This window comes from Strigops habroptila, chromosome 5 (genome assembly GCF_004027225.2).
Source record: "Strigops habroptila isolate Jane chromosome 5, bStrHab1.2.pri, whole genome shotgun sequence".
NCBI lineage: Eukaryota > Metazoa > Chordata > Aves > Psittaciformes > Psittacidae > Strigops > Strigops habroptila.
The window spans coordinates 13,120,178-13,136,719 of NC_044281.2; the positions used below are offsets into that span (position 1 = coordinate 13,120,178).

General features: G+C 43.5%; 1 protein-coding gene across 2 annotated transcripts in view; it reads left to right on the plus strand.

The window, feature by feature from the left end:
* The first annotated feature begins 6,218 nt into the window (after positions 1 to 6,218).
* The window catches only part of FAM117B (family with sequence similarity 117 member B), a 28,571-nt gene continuing 18,247 nt past the window's right edge, over positions 6,219 to 16,542 (plus strand). For both annotated transcript variants that reach the window (XR_003991658.1, XM_030488162.1), the window contains exons 1-2: positions 6,219 to 7,053; positions 14,678 to 14,829. Coding sequence is in view for 1 of the 2 variants with exons in the window: in XM_030488162.1 (XP_030344022.1) it covers positions 6,441 to 7,053; positions 14,678 to 14,829 (765 nt within the window). In the remaining variant the exon portion in view is untranslated. The remainder of the gene's footprint in view (positions 7,054 to 14,677; positions 14,830 to 16,542) is intronic.

Genomic DNA, 16,542 nt, shown 5'->3' on the forward strand with positions numbered 1-16,542 from the left:
CTGAGACTGGAAGTGAAACATGAAGTATTTGAGCCATCAGAAGCAAGCAGCAGTATCAGAAGGGCTTGACGTGGCCACTGTGTTAACCCTAGCACAGCAGCCAGCCACAGGAGGTACTCACAGGTTCTCCTGTTGCAAACCAGCAATGGCCAACAAGCTGCAGACTTGGGAAGCCTTTCCCTATTCTGGTTTGGGGTCCAAGGATTAACTGGTCTCTGCTCCAAGGATAAGAGACAGCCTGCGGGTTCACCACTGTGAAGCATCAGCCTAGCCATACCAGCCATGACTGCTGGAGGTGTCTGTATGCCCCTGCCGAGCAGAGTGAGCCTGACACCCTGCCTGAGCGCTGGATGAGGCCTGGGCTGCTAACAGAAGCGGGGCTTGGGGCTTTGCCCAGCTTTGCTTTCCCTATCTTCTCAGAGATGACATCCACTCTCCCAGTGATGGCTCTCCAGCGATCCTGGAGGCAAAGCCAGGCTGAACACAAGATGCAATGCATGAGGATAGGATGGTTCAATGAGACAAACCGATGTCTGGCTGAGATGTAACCAAACTAGTTAAAAGCTCCCCTGGCCTCCATGGCTGAATGGAACAAGGATTTCGGAACACTGCTTGATTGGTTCTAAGTAGATGATTTCCCAAATCAGAGAATCCCATGCTCCCACTTCATCACACACTCTGCTGAAGTTAATTAGTTTAACTCCAGGGCTAGTACATGTATGTGGAGAGAGAAGCAAAATCATTTTGCCACTGCTTCTCAATAGCCATTGTGCTCATGGCCATTGGCATGCCATGAATAAGCCATGCCAGTATGCTTTTCATAATATCTTTAGCTTTTCTATATGTCATAAAAATAAACAGAAGCAAAACAAGATTCTAGGCCTCAATCAGGAGGAGGAAACCCTCTTCTCTCTTAGGTGAAAAGTGTGTCTAGTTCTGTGCCTATTCATCACATATACAGGATGTTTATCATCCTACAATATGGCCATAAAATCCACATTATCGAAATATTGTCATTTATCAAATTTATATTGTCAATAATTGAAATAAATCTTTTACAGCATATAATTCCATATGACTCTATACTTACAGGACAGAAATTGTGCTGGTGGCTTGTAGGAGCATTCAGTGTGTAATGTTTATAAATCAAGAGTTTCCTTCTATAGTTTGTATACATTCTTCTGCCCTAAGACTAGAAATACAGAAATACATTATATCTCTATACACAACAAAATTAAAGACAAATCTCTGTATTACATTTGCAAGCTCTGGAAAGATGTGCTAAAAATATTAAGTTTTTGGAAGGTAATTCTGAAGAAAAATTGCCTGCTTCCTAGAAGGAAGGGAAGTTTTATTGTTGGAGGGGAGGAATTACGTGCAAATTATCATTCAGCATCTTCCTCACAGGATACCTGAGGGAGACTAAATTGTGTCTTGTTTCAATGAACTAGGCCATCTCTCTCAATGTTACCAAACCCAAAGATTCAGAAATATGATGGACAACATGCCTTTGCTGCTGCTCCTCTCTCTTCCTTCAGCAGAACTCAGTAACAGCTACAGTCACTCTCAGCTGGTGAGCCACACTTGACTCCACTTGCCCCCCTCCTTCAGTAGCTGGACACTCACAAGGTTATTGCTTAGTGTTACTGCTGTCACTTAACATGTGTTCAAAAAACTGGTCTATGTGGAAGAACATGTCACAAGTAAGTGAATTTAGCACTGGCTTTTAAAGAAATTAACCTTGTGCTTCTCCCAGGTAATTACGCTCACCATGAACACGCGCTGGAAATATCTCTTAAGCCTGCAGCTAAGTGTAGCATGGAGGAACTGTGTTGGTTTGTCAGAAATGTGTTATCTTAACGCCAGTGAGGCACGGAAGCCTCAGGATGTTATTTATATGACAACTTTTCTTAAAGATTGTACTTCATAAAATGTAGCAGGAGCACATTTTGCTTTAAGTTGTCGTTTGCTTATTGCTTGCAGTTTGATTTATGTCCAAGGTCCCATCTGTTGTTTTTTATTGTTTTAATCTTAATACCTTATTTCAATCTGCTTGTCTCCTCAAATCCCACCAGATATTCTGGAATATTAACTAGGATCTTACAGGTTTTGTGTGAAGCAAATTCTATTATATTTGTCCTATTTTTCAGATGTCTCCTGTTGATGTTGAACACCCACATAAACAAGCAAAACAAACTCACTCTGCAGGGGAGAGATAAGAAATGCAGTGAAATATCCTGGGGCATAATCTAATGTTTAGATTAGACCCTCAGAATCTTTAGTCTTTCAACCTTCAGTATTGCTTGCAACAACTGTAAGTTAAAAAAACAATTTGGGGCAGTAAATTGCTTCTTCATATGTGCTGCTTTGCATTGATTTAATTTTGGAGTAAGACATGAACATATTTGAAGCTCCTTGGAGCACAGTCATTTTCCACCAGATTTGCTATTATCACCATTACTTTTAACAGTACATTTTTCATATGTATTACTATGAGCAGTGAACGGTTCTACTCATAAATATTCAGCCCTTAGTACAACAAAGCTCCTGAAGTATTAGTTGTTTTGACAGCCATACAGTGGGATGTGGGCCTGCAAACTTAGCTAAACCTCTTTGAGCTTGTTTCTCTGCTTTTCATTCAGGGTTACTATTTTGACCACTTCCCTGACTTGTTTACATCCCTATTTTCATCAGGTTGCACATTTGTTCATGCAGCTCTGTGTGGTTTATCAGTCAGCCTTTGAGGGCACTCTTGATACCCTTCTAATGTTTGGATTTATTTGTTTGTATCCTCAGCTTTTACTACACACCACATTTTAAGAACGAACCACCCCCTTGTATGTAAGGGGACACCTGCAGTTCCTAATCTCCCAACAAGGACTACAAAGCAGTATATTTCAGCAGGCCCCTGGTTAGGTGCCAAGTGCCTCCAAGTCAGTGGGAGGTGGGAGAGCTCATCAGCTCCCAGGGTGGCACTTCAGGTGGTAGGTGAGCACACCAGTGACTGCCCAGCTCCTGCAGGCCAATGGGTTGATTAAAGTATCAGGTAGGGAGGAGCTGAAGATGCAGAGATAGATCCTGTCTATGTGACATACACATGACTCCAGTGAGCTTGGAGTCACTGAAGTGACCAAGGTCACCAAAAGGCTGGCTCAAGTGACACAGGCGGAAGGCTCATAGGCCCTATGATGACAGTGAGGTTCCTTCCTATTTTTTGGATCACTGTTGGCACCATTACATTAGGTGTTATGGCCAGAGTAAGGGCATCGTGGATGTGAGGAAACCCCGGCTCAAAGGTTCCACATGAAACTGTAGGAAATGTATTGTTCAAAGTTGGCCTGGACAGTGTTTGGCAAAGTCTGAAGGCAGTAAGGAGTGTGACAGCTGAAACAAAACCCAGAGCCTGGGAGGTGTGAATTATAAGGAGAGTCTGGTGGGGGATCTGGATCCAAGTTATTTGGGACTGGGGTTTTGATTTAGGTGGGGTTTTTTAGGGTTGGGTTTTGGTGGGTTTGGGGTTTGGGTTTTTTTTGTAAAAAATAGAAAGTTTCAAAACTATTTTCAAGTAATTCATAATCCTCCTTTAGTCGTTTCCATTATTTCTGTGAGGTGTAGGAGTAAGTTCCTGTTGTAACACATTTGTAACAGTTTAAACAAATTAATGTATGAAGTACATTAGGTCTGAGTACATGACTTTACATGTTGAACTTTCACGTCTAGAGCAGTATAAGTAAATGCTTTGCTTTTTATTCTCATAACAACTGTGTGGAGCAGTGCCATTTTTGCAGTGTGACAATAATGTGGGAAGTACTATAATTGTCACAGATATCTTCTGCATTCAAAGTCGTGACTTGGCTCCATAACATGCATCATACAAATAAACCTGAATCAATACCTTTCATTTTTGGCCTCTTCAAAACAGCAACAGGAACCAGAATGTGTTCAGAATATTTTATGCCATAAAAATATATTTATGGCACACTGCTTCCAAACAACCGCGGTATTTCTGGGGAGGATAAACTGTCCAAGGGATGAAAGCCTGTTGAGCAACTGTACTGGCACTGGCAGCGGGTGCTGTCACAGCAGGAAGAACTGCAGAGAGGATTGCATCTTCTGCTCTCCACTGAAAACTGCAGTAAAGTGGAAGAAATGCTGCATAGGTCAGCCTGCTTTAGGATAACTGTGTGCAGTCCTGGGCTGCTGTCATGGTGTAACCCAGCAGGCAGCTACACACCACACAGCTGCTTGTTCAGTCTCCCCCCACAGTGGGGTGGGGAGAGCATAAGAAGGGAAAAAAGTAAAATTTGTGAGTTGAGACAAAGACAGTTTAATAGGGTGTAAAAGGAAGGGGAAATAATAACACTAATAACTATCAAAATTATGCACAAGCTTGCCCACCACCCGCTGACTGATGCCCATCCAGTTCCCCGGCAGCAGGCTGTCCCAGGACACTGGATACGGGGCTTACAATCAGCCTATAATTTGGAATACGCATTCTCCAAAACCTCACGCCACCTAAGAAAGCTTGTGTATCCATTTTGGCTAATTGGTGGAGAGGGAATTACAAAATCCCTTCACCTCCACTGCTGACAGAATGTAGCGCACACTGTTTTCTGCCTCTCAGCCATTCCTGGTGAGGAGAGCACTCTCCCAGGTATTTCACTAATCAAGTGGGTTATCTGGAATTTTGATGCTTTGCCGCATTGTACCAGCAGTGTTCGTGGTGGCTACAAGAAAACAGCTGGGATGTGATGCTACGTGTCTAATTTATAACGGAACTTAAGTAAATTGCACACTTTAAGAAAGGGCTACAGTAGGACTGATGATGATCTGCCAGGCTTCTGGTGCCTTCCCTTGACATCGCCACTTTCAGGGGCAGCTCAGGATCATTCTCAAGTCTGGACACAGCCTTTTGTAGCCAGTTTTGGTTGACCCATCCTGCTATGCTACAGGCCATGTTACTAATATTTAGAGTACCTGTGACCAAGCACAAAACACATCCATCCCATTCTTTTTTGCCAGTTTGATTTCTCATAAAAGGCTCTCGGCTCTGACAAGAACCTTAACCTTCAAGGCCTCAGGCAGGCCCATGTCCAGGCATCCCTCGAAAAGGCACATACATAGTCTTGCTTTTCAGGTTTGTTAAACTTGCCAGCCATAAGGATGGAGCTTTTCAAAGGGGAAGCTGGGGCTTTTCAAGTGAAGCAGACTTCAACCAGAAACAGCAAAGGAGAAAAGAGGAGAGAAAAAATCAAACTCAAGTGTAACTAAGCTGAAGAAAGAACACTACGTAATTTGTTTGTATCATAGCAATGGTATTCAATTGCAACATGCAACTTGTAGAGCAATATTGAAAAGGCATTTGAGTAAGTTCTGGTAGCTCAGAACAGGCATTTGCAATATCGAGACAGGATTTATGGATTCCTTTATGTCTCGGAGGTGCAGAAGTGTATCTACCTTGCATCTAAATAACCCAAACACATGAACTAAGGCCTGCTTCATGTGTGTATTCGCTTCTCTAATGTATAAAGCAGGTTAAGAGGATGTCACAGTATGCAAGTGCTGTAAAGAGATTGCAGCGAAAACGCAACTAATCTAACGGAGAAAGAGTAAACACAGCAATTGAGGGGAAAAGTCTGCCTGGATATTACCCGTGTATCCGGTGCCATCATCAGTCACGCTAAGCTGGTGGCAAACCGATTGGATGAGCCGCTGCTGAGCCGTCGTCCTCTCCTGCCGTGCATTTAGAGATAAGAACGATCCAGCAGCACTATTCTAACGCAGCCTTGGGACGGGCACCGAGGGACGGGGCAGCGCCGCCATCCCACCTAACGGCGGACCCCTCGCCCCGGCGCTGCGGTGGGACGCGGGGAGGCGAGGGCCGGTCCCGCGAACCCTCCATCACGGCCTGTGCCCGCCGGGGGTCAGGACCGCGGCCCTGCTCGTCCCCGGGCCTGGGGGGGGGGGGGTGGACCTCCCGGTTCCGGGGCTGCCGCCGGGCCGCGCGCGCGCTCCCTCACGCCGGGCGGCGGCACGTGCCGCGGGCAGCGCGCGCGGCCGAGCTCGGCCGCCCCGCGCGCGTGTGGCTTTAAGCGCCGCCCCTCCCCCTCGCTGGCGGCGCAGGCTCGGCCACTCAGGAGCGCGCTCCGCAGCCAATGGGCGCGCCGTAGCTGCGCGAGCCGAGAGGCGGCGCGCCCAATGGGAGGGCGCAGGGGGCGGGGCAGGGGCGGCCGGGGCACTATTGTTGATGAGGCGAGCGGAGGCTCCGGAGGTAGCGCGGGGCGCCCCGGGCTAGGGACGGCAGCGAGGACGAGTTGGGGCCGCGGTCGCCGCCGCCACCTGAGGCGTTGGACTCCCGTGAGGACCTGCCGGCGCCCGGCGCCGTTCCCTGCCTTCCCCGCCGTCGACCGTCTTCCGCGAGCCCCGGCTCTCAGCGGACAATGTCCCACCAGCGCGTGAGGCGCAACGGCTCCCCGACCCCGGCCACCTCCTTGGCGGGAGGAGGCGCGGTGGCGGCGGGCGGCGGAGCGGGAGCGAGCAGTCGCCTCCAGCCCATGCGGGCCACGGTGCCCTTCCAGCTCAAGCAGCAGCAGCAGCAACAGCAGCAACATGGCAGCCCCACGAGGAGCGGCGGCGCGAGCGCCCCGGGCGGGGGTCTCCCACGCGCGGCGCCGGCCTCGCGCAGCATCAGCCCCACGCGCGCGGCGCCCACCGGCGGCGGCAGCGGGCGCGGCGGCCCCGCCATGGCCACGCAGACGCCGGGGAGCGGGGGGGGCAGCGCCGCTGCCACCGCCTCAGCCGCCGCCTCCTCGCGGGGCAGCCCCACGCGTGGCGGCGGAGCGCGGGGGAGCCCCCCGCGGCCCCACCACCTACCGCCGCCGCCGCCCCCCCCGCCGCCGCTGGGCTGCGGGCTCTCACCGTGCTCCTCTCCCGTGCCTCCGCTGCCCGAGGGCAGCGCTACAGCGGCGGGCAGGGTCCGGCACCGTCGGCACTCGCCGGAGCAAGGCAGGAGCTCCCCGGAAAGGAAGAGCCCCAGCTCCCCCGTCTGCAAAGGTGAGCGCTGCCGCCGGCCGCACCGCGCCGCGCACCTGCTGCCGCCCGGCGTTACCGGCGGGGGGTGCGGGCCCGTACCTGAGGGGAGCGGGGGGTGCACGGCCAGACCGTTGCGGGGGAAGCGGCAGCGGGAGCTTCCCGGGCTGCCGGGCGAGGCGGCTCGACGTGGCCGGGTTCAGGGAGCGCTTGGCGGGCCGGGAGGGCTGGGATCGGCGGCGCCCTCCGCCCCTGCTGCCGGGGGGAGAGGCAGGGACACAGGGGCCGTGCCCAGGCTTGTGGCCGTTCCGATCCTTCTGTGGCTGGCGGCGGCACTTGCGGGGCGCGTGTGTGTTGAAGGGCTTGTTGCTTTTGTTGCTGCTTCCTGGTTGTTAGAAGAGGGACGGAGAAAGCCAAACATGCCATGTGGGGAATTGTAGCTATTGCCGTGGCCCTTCTGCAAGTACTGCCAGAGGTTTCCAGATGCGAGGGAGTGTAGATGTGCATCAGGTACTTCGGTACAAGCTTAAGGTGTGTTTGGCGTTTGGGGAGCTGTTGTGAAGCCTTCACATCTTCATCCCTTCCTGTGCCTCTCGTGGCAGATGGTGTATGTTTTCGATCCAGTGTCCGCAAGCTTGTAATTAGAAAACTAGTAGCATTGTAGGCATTGCACATAGATGTAGGAAAAAAAGTACTCGGTATCTCTCTTAGTAGTTACTTTCAACATGAACCCTACAGAAGGATGTGTGAACTTGAGTGATGACAAGCTTGCGCTAAAGCGAGGATAGAAAGCAGTGTGGGAATGGCATACATTTTGTAGCAAACTGCTTTTTAATGGTTTTGAGTAATTAAAACATACTTACGGGGAATGCTGAAATTTAAGCAACATGTGGCATCTGGTTGAGGATAATAGAGGCTTACGTATGTCCTTTTTCTTCTTGGGATAAAAGTTTACTCAAAAATGCATGAGTGAGGCTTTGTGTTAATGTCCTCAAATCTGGAAAAATCTGTGACTTTCGAGATCTCAAAGCTTACAGCTGCTCCTTTATAAAATTGCATGTGGTAATCCACGCTATAAAGTTGACTAATATGGAGAAGCGTATATGCAGAAATCTAGGACCAACATGATTCCCTTCAACACTTCTGCTTCTCCTAATGTTGCTCACCCTTCTAGAATAATGGTTATAACCAGCCTGCCACTATGTCGGTTTTCTTTCTTTTTTGATCTATCCTGGCTCTTGAAGAATGATGCCAAATTAGGTGATCATAATTAATTGGTATAGTACTTCAGCTAATATTTGTGTAACTTAATTTTTATTATATTTTTTTTTTTTAGTTCAGACATACCCCTTCATGATTACCGTATGACTGCTTGCTTGCAGTATGAGAGCAGTGTCACAAAGGTGTTTAGGTTCTGAATTAGATTTTCTGCTTTCTGGAGAAGAGTAACATGGCTTTTTTTTTAGGGTTATACTCTGAGCCTTTGGATTGAGGAATGTGTGTATCCTTCATTTGAGATTCTCGTTAATCAGTAATCTGAAAGACTTTATACACATAACACAATCCTATCTTCTTCCTGTGACTTGTTCAAGGTGCAGTCTCCTGGCCTGGAGAATGAGGAACAGGATGGCTAGCCTTGAAATCGAAAGCTGTTTGTAATGGCATGTGTCAGACCACTAAGGGTGGAAAAATTGCACCGCCTTCAGATCATTGTGTAGAAGCCTCTTGAAGCCATGCTACCTTCTTTATTGGATCTAAGTATTCGCGTGTAGAAAGAATCAAGTCATTTGGTTACTGTGTTAAAGTAACTCCACTAGCTTTTTACAAGATGTGTGAAAACAGGAGCGCTTGCTGAACAGTACTAGTAATGGCCCAAAATGCAAATTAAACCTGTTTAATATTGCTTAGCAGTTGTATTGTGTAGTCCAGTGCTTGATAGAGACTGAGGTAACTTTTTTTCTTCATCTAGATAAGAAAACTTACTGGTAGCTGAGAACATGCAAGTTGTTAATCAGGCTACGGTTGTGAAGCCATGCGGGGCACTTCAGGGTATCAGTCAGAATCTACTGCAGAATAACTTGGGTTTTCCTGTTTCTTGTTTTCAGATGATGATGGCTTTTATTCATTTCTGCAGCTGCAGCCGTGGGTTTTTTTTTTAGATTAAAATGAACCTTGAGGTTAGACGTCTAACGATAGCTTTTTCCGAACTGCAGTACTGGTTCTGTAAGTTGTATGCTTTAGGCTCAACTTCATGTTTTTCAGATTTTCTTTCCTGGGAAGCAGTTGAATAGTTTTGAACATAGTTTTCATCAATGTATTTAACACTACTTAACACAAGCTGAGAACCCCAACTCGTGAATTTACAAATGTGACTTAATATCTTGGGTTTGGGTTTTCTGGTGGTGGTTTCTTTTTTGGGTGTGTTTTTTTGTTGGTTTTGTTTGGGGTTTTTCCCCTTTGTTTTCTGAAGTGAATTGCAGTTAAATGTTAGACATACTTGCCTTAGTTTTCTGTTGTTGATGGGATAGTTACAAACTGAAGATTCCATGGTACAATTTCTAAATTTCTGGGCTTTTCTTGCTGCTTCCCTCCTAAATATGGCCAAGAGCCTAGATTTTTCTACTACCCAGTTTTCATCTTTTACTTTCCCTCCCTGCAGTCTCTAGCACTTATTTCACAGACTTCAGCTTCTACTTGCGTGTTCAAGTGCTCTGTCCTTTCCATCACCGGTGTGGCCTCGTTTCTACAGTGTGAGGTCTGTCCTGCAACCTCCAGTTTTGGTTCAGTTTTCACATATGCCTCTTTACGTGTATGTAACACCATCCCTGTGAGAGGACATTGTTGTGATCTACTAGTAGGTTGTTGCAAAATGAGATAAATATGTAAGCTGTACCTATTGTTATTTTTATCTTGGTTTATTTACTGGCTAAAGAGCAAATGTGATCTTGTTATTTGTCTTCTTATGTAAAACATCCGCTTGGAAGTGTTCAACTGTTCAGTTCCCAAAAAATGTTATAATGCACCAGGCTGTGTAAACAAGAAGGTCCAGACCAGAGCCACAGCAATTATTTACTGACCCTTTCAGGTGCCTTGAGGTTGTGAGAGATTTCTGTGCTGGCTGCTGAACTTTCTGGTGTATTCCAGTTCACTGGATTGGACATTTAAACTCACTCTGAAAATTAAGGAGAAAAATGGCTTCATTTTATCTGGAACTACTTTGGCCTTCGAAGTAATATTAGAGTCTACTTGTGTGAAAGGAAATGGTGATGATTGTTATAATAGTATATCGGAAAGTCTTAAAGAGTTCAGATGTGAACCTCTCCTTGGGGTAGGGAGAAGGAATGGAACTCTAAACCCTCTTAAATTTCACTGTAGAATTTTTTTATTTGAAGAATTTGATGAGTGACACAACAATAGCTGCAGACCTGTCAACATTAATTACCATGGTTTTGCAGTAGTTATTAAAGATGATACTGTAGGATAAGAGAGCACAGGAGGCTTTGCGTACCATTACATGCCTGCTTTGCTTGCCTAAGCTGTTTCACAAATGGAAGGTGTAAAGAAAGCTAATTCAGTTCAGTTTTGCAACATCATACTTCAAGTTTCTTGTGGCCAACACTTCAGGGGAGCTTATTTGGATTAAAAATGTTCTCATTCACTAGAATTAAGTAACTTGAACATCTTGGGCTTTCTGAGGTTTGGTTTTGTAAAACAACATTAATTCAGTCATTCTCCTATGGTGGGATCATTTTGAATTACTAGAAGGAAAAGTGTGAGTAGTTCTTTTACATTTATGTGAAGATAACAGCCAACATTGTCTTCCAAAGGGAATATACACAGTTGTGCTGTTTGTCTGTGCTCAATACTGTCTGAGCCTGTTGAATAGGAAACATTAAAAAGTTAGTAAAGCCCCTGAGATCAGTTGTATTTGTATGAGTTTTTGGGAAAAGACAGCTGTGTGTGGGAGAGATCCCATGAATGTCATTTCTGTGGAAAAGGCTGACCAAAACAGAACAAAAAGGTCAGCCTATGCCTAGATGCCAGAGAAGCTAGTTGGGTCTCACCGTTTCTCACTTTCTTGGATATTCTACCTGTATAAAAAGCTTAAATTAGAATTCAGTCAGGGAATTTTGTGAGGTCAGTCGTGTCTTATGCATTTCCAGTGGCTCTTTCGGCTGCTTGCTGGCTTTGTTTTGTTTCTCATAGTGTCTGTTAAAATATGTTTGTATGGAGTTTTTATTTTCCTTTCTCAAAACTTCTATTTCAAATATGTAGAAGGATATCAGCAGGGCTGTAAGGTCAATCTTCAAGATACACTTCAGCAATCCTTATTTTGCAGTTCTAACAACAGTTCTGAACTTCTCCTGAAAAACTAAAAGATAATATTTTGGTGTTTTGTGTCTTAGGACTTTCTCATGTGTAATATCTTCCCACTTTTTATTTTCCCTTCCTTTCTTTTATATATAGCAACTTTCTCCCGTGAGGCATCCAATTCAAAGGTATGTGTTCTCACACTGTGATTTCCAGTTGTAGTCGTAGGACTTGTATGTTAAGACCTGCCTAAGTCAATGCTTTCTTTCTTACCTTTCAGTTAGTTATTGGTAAGCACCTGTATTTGCTCAGTTTGGCTCTTCAGTAACATTGTTAGCCTGCCTTAGCTTAAATTGCCTTCAGAGGTGCCTGACCGCACAATTGCGGTACTCGTGTGTGATAGCAGTTTACCTGTAGCAGGCTCAGGTGGTCAGTTGTACTGCAGTGACTCTTGAAGACATGGTAACTTGGCTGTTATTTTCCCATGTTATGGGCTTGGTTGATTTGGATTGTGTATGTTCTGTTTATGTTTTGTGTTATTATTTTGCTTTGTTTGAAGCTGGATTACAGTAAGACTTTGTTTCTGAATAGATTGAGACTAGCGGTGGATGTATAGGAGGGTTGATATTTATCACAAATACTGGTTTAAAGAGATAATCAGGCCAATTAAAACAGTTCTAATATTCAAGAAGCATCTATTTGATGAAACAGCTCCATTGTTTTTCATCAGCCACAGCTGTTGTAACTGTTATCTCTATGGAGGCAGATCTCTTGTTATGTAGGTCACATCAAGGAAAAATAGCAGCTGAACGCTTGCTTCAAGTATTGTGGAGGAAAGTGCAATGAAAACATTGTGTATGTTCCCGTTGAAAATTTCCTCGTGAAACAGCGAGAGGACTTGTGTAGTAAACTTTTTCACAGTTTGTATTAAGACATGTGTGAAGGTGGGAAAAATAAGTAAAAACACATCCAAAGTAGTTTGAGAACGGAATTCCTTGAAGGAATTTGTAAGTCAGAATAAAGAGAGTACTTGCAGGCTTTGTGCCTTGAAATGAGCAGCATCCCTTGAACTTAAATAGTAAACAGCCTCTTCAGTTTTCATTCTGTCTGTTTGCCCAGCAAAATATTATTTCCACTTCTTTTTTTGTGGAGGAGAGGTGAGGGTGATGGTTTCTGCTGCTTCGGTTTTGAAGCTGTCTGCTGCAGTGGCGTTGCAGATGATGTGACTGACTACGTACACTTCCTGATTTTGTAATTTTCTTTTTTCACATCCCTTCTGCTTCCCCTTGGAAGAGAGAGAAGCTTCTTAAAGATGAAGAATAATAATTCAGAAGAAACATTAATAGGAAGAGCATGGCAGCTATTTCTGAGACAAATAACGTTTGATGTAACTTTGAAAGCAAGTGTAATTTTTAAGGAATGACATTTTGATACAGACAAAAATCTTCTGATACAAACAGTCCTTTCAGTGTACTGTATAGTGTTAGTAGTAGTAGTCAGGGACTTTCTTTGATACAAGGGTCTTAAGTACATTGGAATTTATAAATTGTGCTTTGCTGCTATTCCCTGAGAGCAGATCTGCTGTGAGCTCAGTAGTAAGATTTTATCATTGTTGGTACTAGTAGAAATAATAAACCAGATGAGGTTTCTGGACTGCTTTTTATGAATGTAGGTGATTAGAGTGCTAATAATTATTTCCTTATAATTGAATTGAAATATTTTCCACAATTTTAATGGGTACATTTCTAATGCAAAATGTACATGAGGATATTTAGTATAGAATGCCACTAGACTTACATTTGAAAGACCCGTGTTCTATGAGACTATGATGTTGTCCACACCACTGAAATCTATACCTAACAGGTATATTTATTTAAGCTTGATTATTTATTTATCTTTGGTAGATTGAAATAACTTAGAAATTGAATTCTGGACATCTGGTGGCAGTATTTTTATTTCCTGGCTATAGTCAGCCACTAATCAGGCACAACTTCTTTTGCCCGTAAATGTGTTAAGGTAGAATACAAATTGCTATGTTGTTTATACTTCTAGTGCAGAATTCATCTGAAGGCCCAGTCAGGAAAGGCATATGACTGAGTTTTTCCAGTGCCCTTGTAAAGCTTTCATCTGATTTCTGTATCTTCTTTGCTGTGTTCTGGCTATTCATTTTAGGACTTTCGTATTTGCTGTAGGTAAGATTAATACACGATTCTTTTCAGTATAATTCTGTGGGGAGTAGATTAATTGATAGTGTAGATCATTGTGATCTCTGGATTTGCATTCTAGATCTAGAGTAAGTAATAACAAAGAATGTGTGACCATGTATGTGTATCTAAACTCAGAGTCTTTCCTGTTTGTCAGTCTCTAATTTAACAAACCCCAATTACTATTTTGAGGAACCTTTCTTCACAGTGTTTACACTCACTAGCCTACAGCATCGTCTTTCATTGCCACTGTAAGGTATCACTGACAGATGGGATAGATGCAAATTTTTGTTTTTAACCATATTCTTCCTTCTTGTGTTACTTCCTGTGCTCGTTATATTTAACCTTATTCAGTAAGGGTTCCTATTAGTATAGAAATGGCTCTGAAGAGAGATATGAATGTAAACACTAAAAATTAGGTATTGCAAAAGGCATAGTGTGTAAAATATGAATGTAGCTACCAAGTAGCATTTAAAGGAAGGAAATGTCTTGATTATCTTATGAAATGTAAATCATTACCTTGTCAAAGTTGACTTCTCAATCTTAGGGTAGATCCATGACTCCTTATGTATTAATAATCTCTTTATGAATCAATATATGATTCATAAAGAGATTGATCTTAAGGTCCTTTCCAACCCTAACTATTCTATGATTCTATATGTATCACATACTGGGTGGTTAATAAAACATGTCAGCATCCCTTGAATTAAAGTAGGTAAAGGGTAAAGGGCTAGTGGGATGATTCTAAACTTGGCATTAAATTGGAAAAGTTCAGCACAGATTTTCTTTCTTAGCTTTTATATATGAGGAATCTTAAGTATTTTTATTTCTTCCAAGCCTTCATCATTTAAGAATCCAGTAACTTTTGCACCTTTGAGGGAATAAGTGGTGGTTTGTGGGTACAGTGCAACATTTGAGACATAAGGATGTTCTTCAGGAAACCACAAAAACAGATTTACTTGCTTATTAAAACTGAATAAAGCCTGGAAAAGCAAACTTAATTCCTATATTAAAAGTATCTTGTTGTATACTTAATAACATAGTAGTTCTGATTTGATATGATTTCTTGTAGGCAATTAAAGTAACAAAGTTCTCTGTCTTGCTTGCTTTCTAATCAAGTATTCTTATTCCAGCTGACAAATCAAGACCACCTTCATCAAGCCCTTCCAACAATATTCGCCGGACTTCCTCACTGGATACACTTGCTGCTCCATATCTTGCTGGACAGTGGCCTCGTGATAATCATGGGCAAGCTGCTCCATGTATGAGAGACAAAGCCACACAGGTAGGACAGATTTTTGTCTTCTGAGTATTTAAATGTGAAGACAGGATTTAAATGTAAGAAGCTTTTTCCTTGAAAACATTGCCTTTAGCTTTCTTGCTTGCAAGTTCCTATTCACTTTCAAATTGCAGCGATCCTACTTTTGCTATTATGGGTGTGAATTATTTGCATTCTTTAAGAAAAGGTGTGAATTGTAATATCTGTTAAGAGTTCCACTTTCTTCTTGACTCAGAAAAACACTAGTGTATTGCACATCTGTTTTCTCATTGTTCTTGCAGTTTACAGTACACTGAATTGCACTGGTGTTAAGCACTATTTAGTTTAAACTTGTACAAGAGAACTTAGTGACTCCCTGTATGAATGTCCATCTTAAAATGCAATGAAAAAGGCTTCTGTAGTGCCTATATGAAAAGTATTGTAGCCTTTCCTATGATAGGCTGCTCATCCTCTTGAAGGATGTAGAAGGCTTTAAATGTTCACCTGGGATATATGCAGCAAGTGTAAAATTATACACATTGAAGAGCTGCCTCATTGAGCAGTGAATAATGTTGAAATTTAGCTCAACTGCAAAATATTAATAAAGCACATTTTTGGCCAATAAATGTCATTGACTTGACAAAATTTCATAAGCTTTTAGCAGTTTAGTCCTGTGCCACCTGTAAAGACTGGTCCACAAACAACAGAATGAAATTGGTGTTACAAGAGTTATACACTTACCATGACAGTTGTTTTATCATTCCTGTTAAAGGGTGTTGTTACATAGTATCCTACTGTATGCAGAAGTAATTCAAGATGGATTTTTCCATAAAATATCCCAGTGTTTCATTTCTTCTTCTCTATATGCTGTCTGGCACTGGATTTCTCTTAACTTATAAAGAAACAGCCAAACACAGCAGATTTTAAATCCCTATTCTTAAAGCATGATTTCAACAACAGGTCTTCAACTCCAAAGAGCACAAGCACGAAAGAACTGACAGCATGTAGGACGTGCCGGAGTTTGAGCCTGCTTTAAGTTTGGTAACAGTAACAAAAATGTGGCCACCTAAGTTACAGTCGGCTGTCTCCTCAAATGTGCAGGCTGTTGAGCAGATGTCTGCAGTGTGGGTTGTTATTGTGTGGCCTTCTCAAGATCCACAACATCTTGTGGAAAGGACCACAATTCAAAGAGCAGAGCAGTAGAAAAGGAAGGTGTTTTGTAGGAGAATATGCCCCTGTGGGTAAGGTGGAAATAGAAACTGGTGAAGAAAGGAGAGCTGAGGAAGAAGTTTTCCGTGCAGGAAAATGAATTGGAAAAATGGTTAAAAGATGAGCTGAAAAAGGTAAGCAAATCATAGTAAGAGGAGGAGGAGGATGAAGGGGGTGTATGACATACAAGGAGTTGATGCTCACACTTAGCTATTAAAAGGCATCATTAAAGTGCAGAACTAAACCAGCGTGGGTGACCTAGCTATTTATTTTCATGTTTGATTTCTTAGGATGGTACTTTTCCCAAATAATTATATTTCTATACTACTGCCAAAGTACCTGCTATATTCAGTTGATGTCTTTCAGCTTAGTTTCGGTTTAATCTGAGTTAACCTGTGTATTCTCCAGCAAGATTAGATAACATCCTTTTTTGGCTTATATGTTTCTTTGTGTTTTTTTCTTCCAATTCTGGCACCTCTAGCTGCTATGGTAGTGGGGCTTCCTTAAATAAAGGGAAATGTGTTTGTGAAG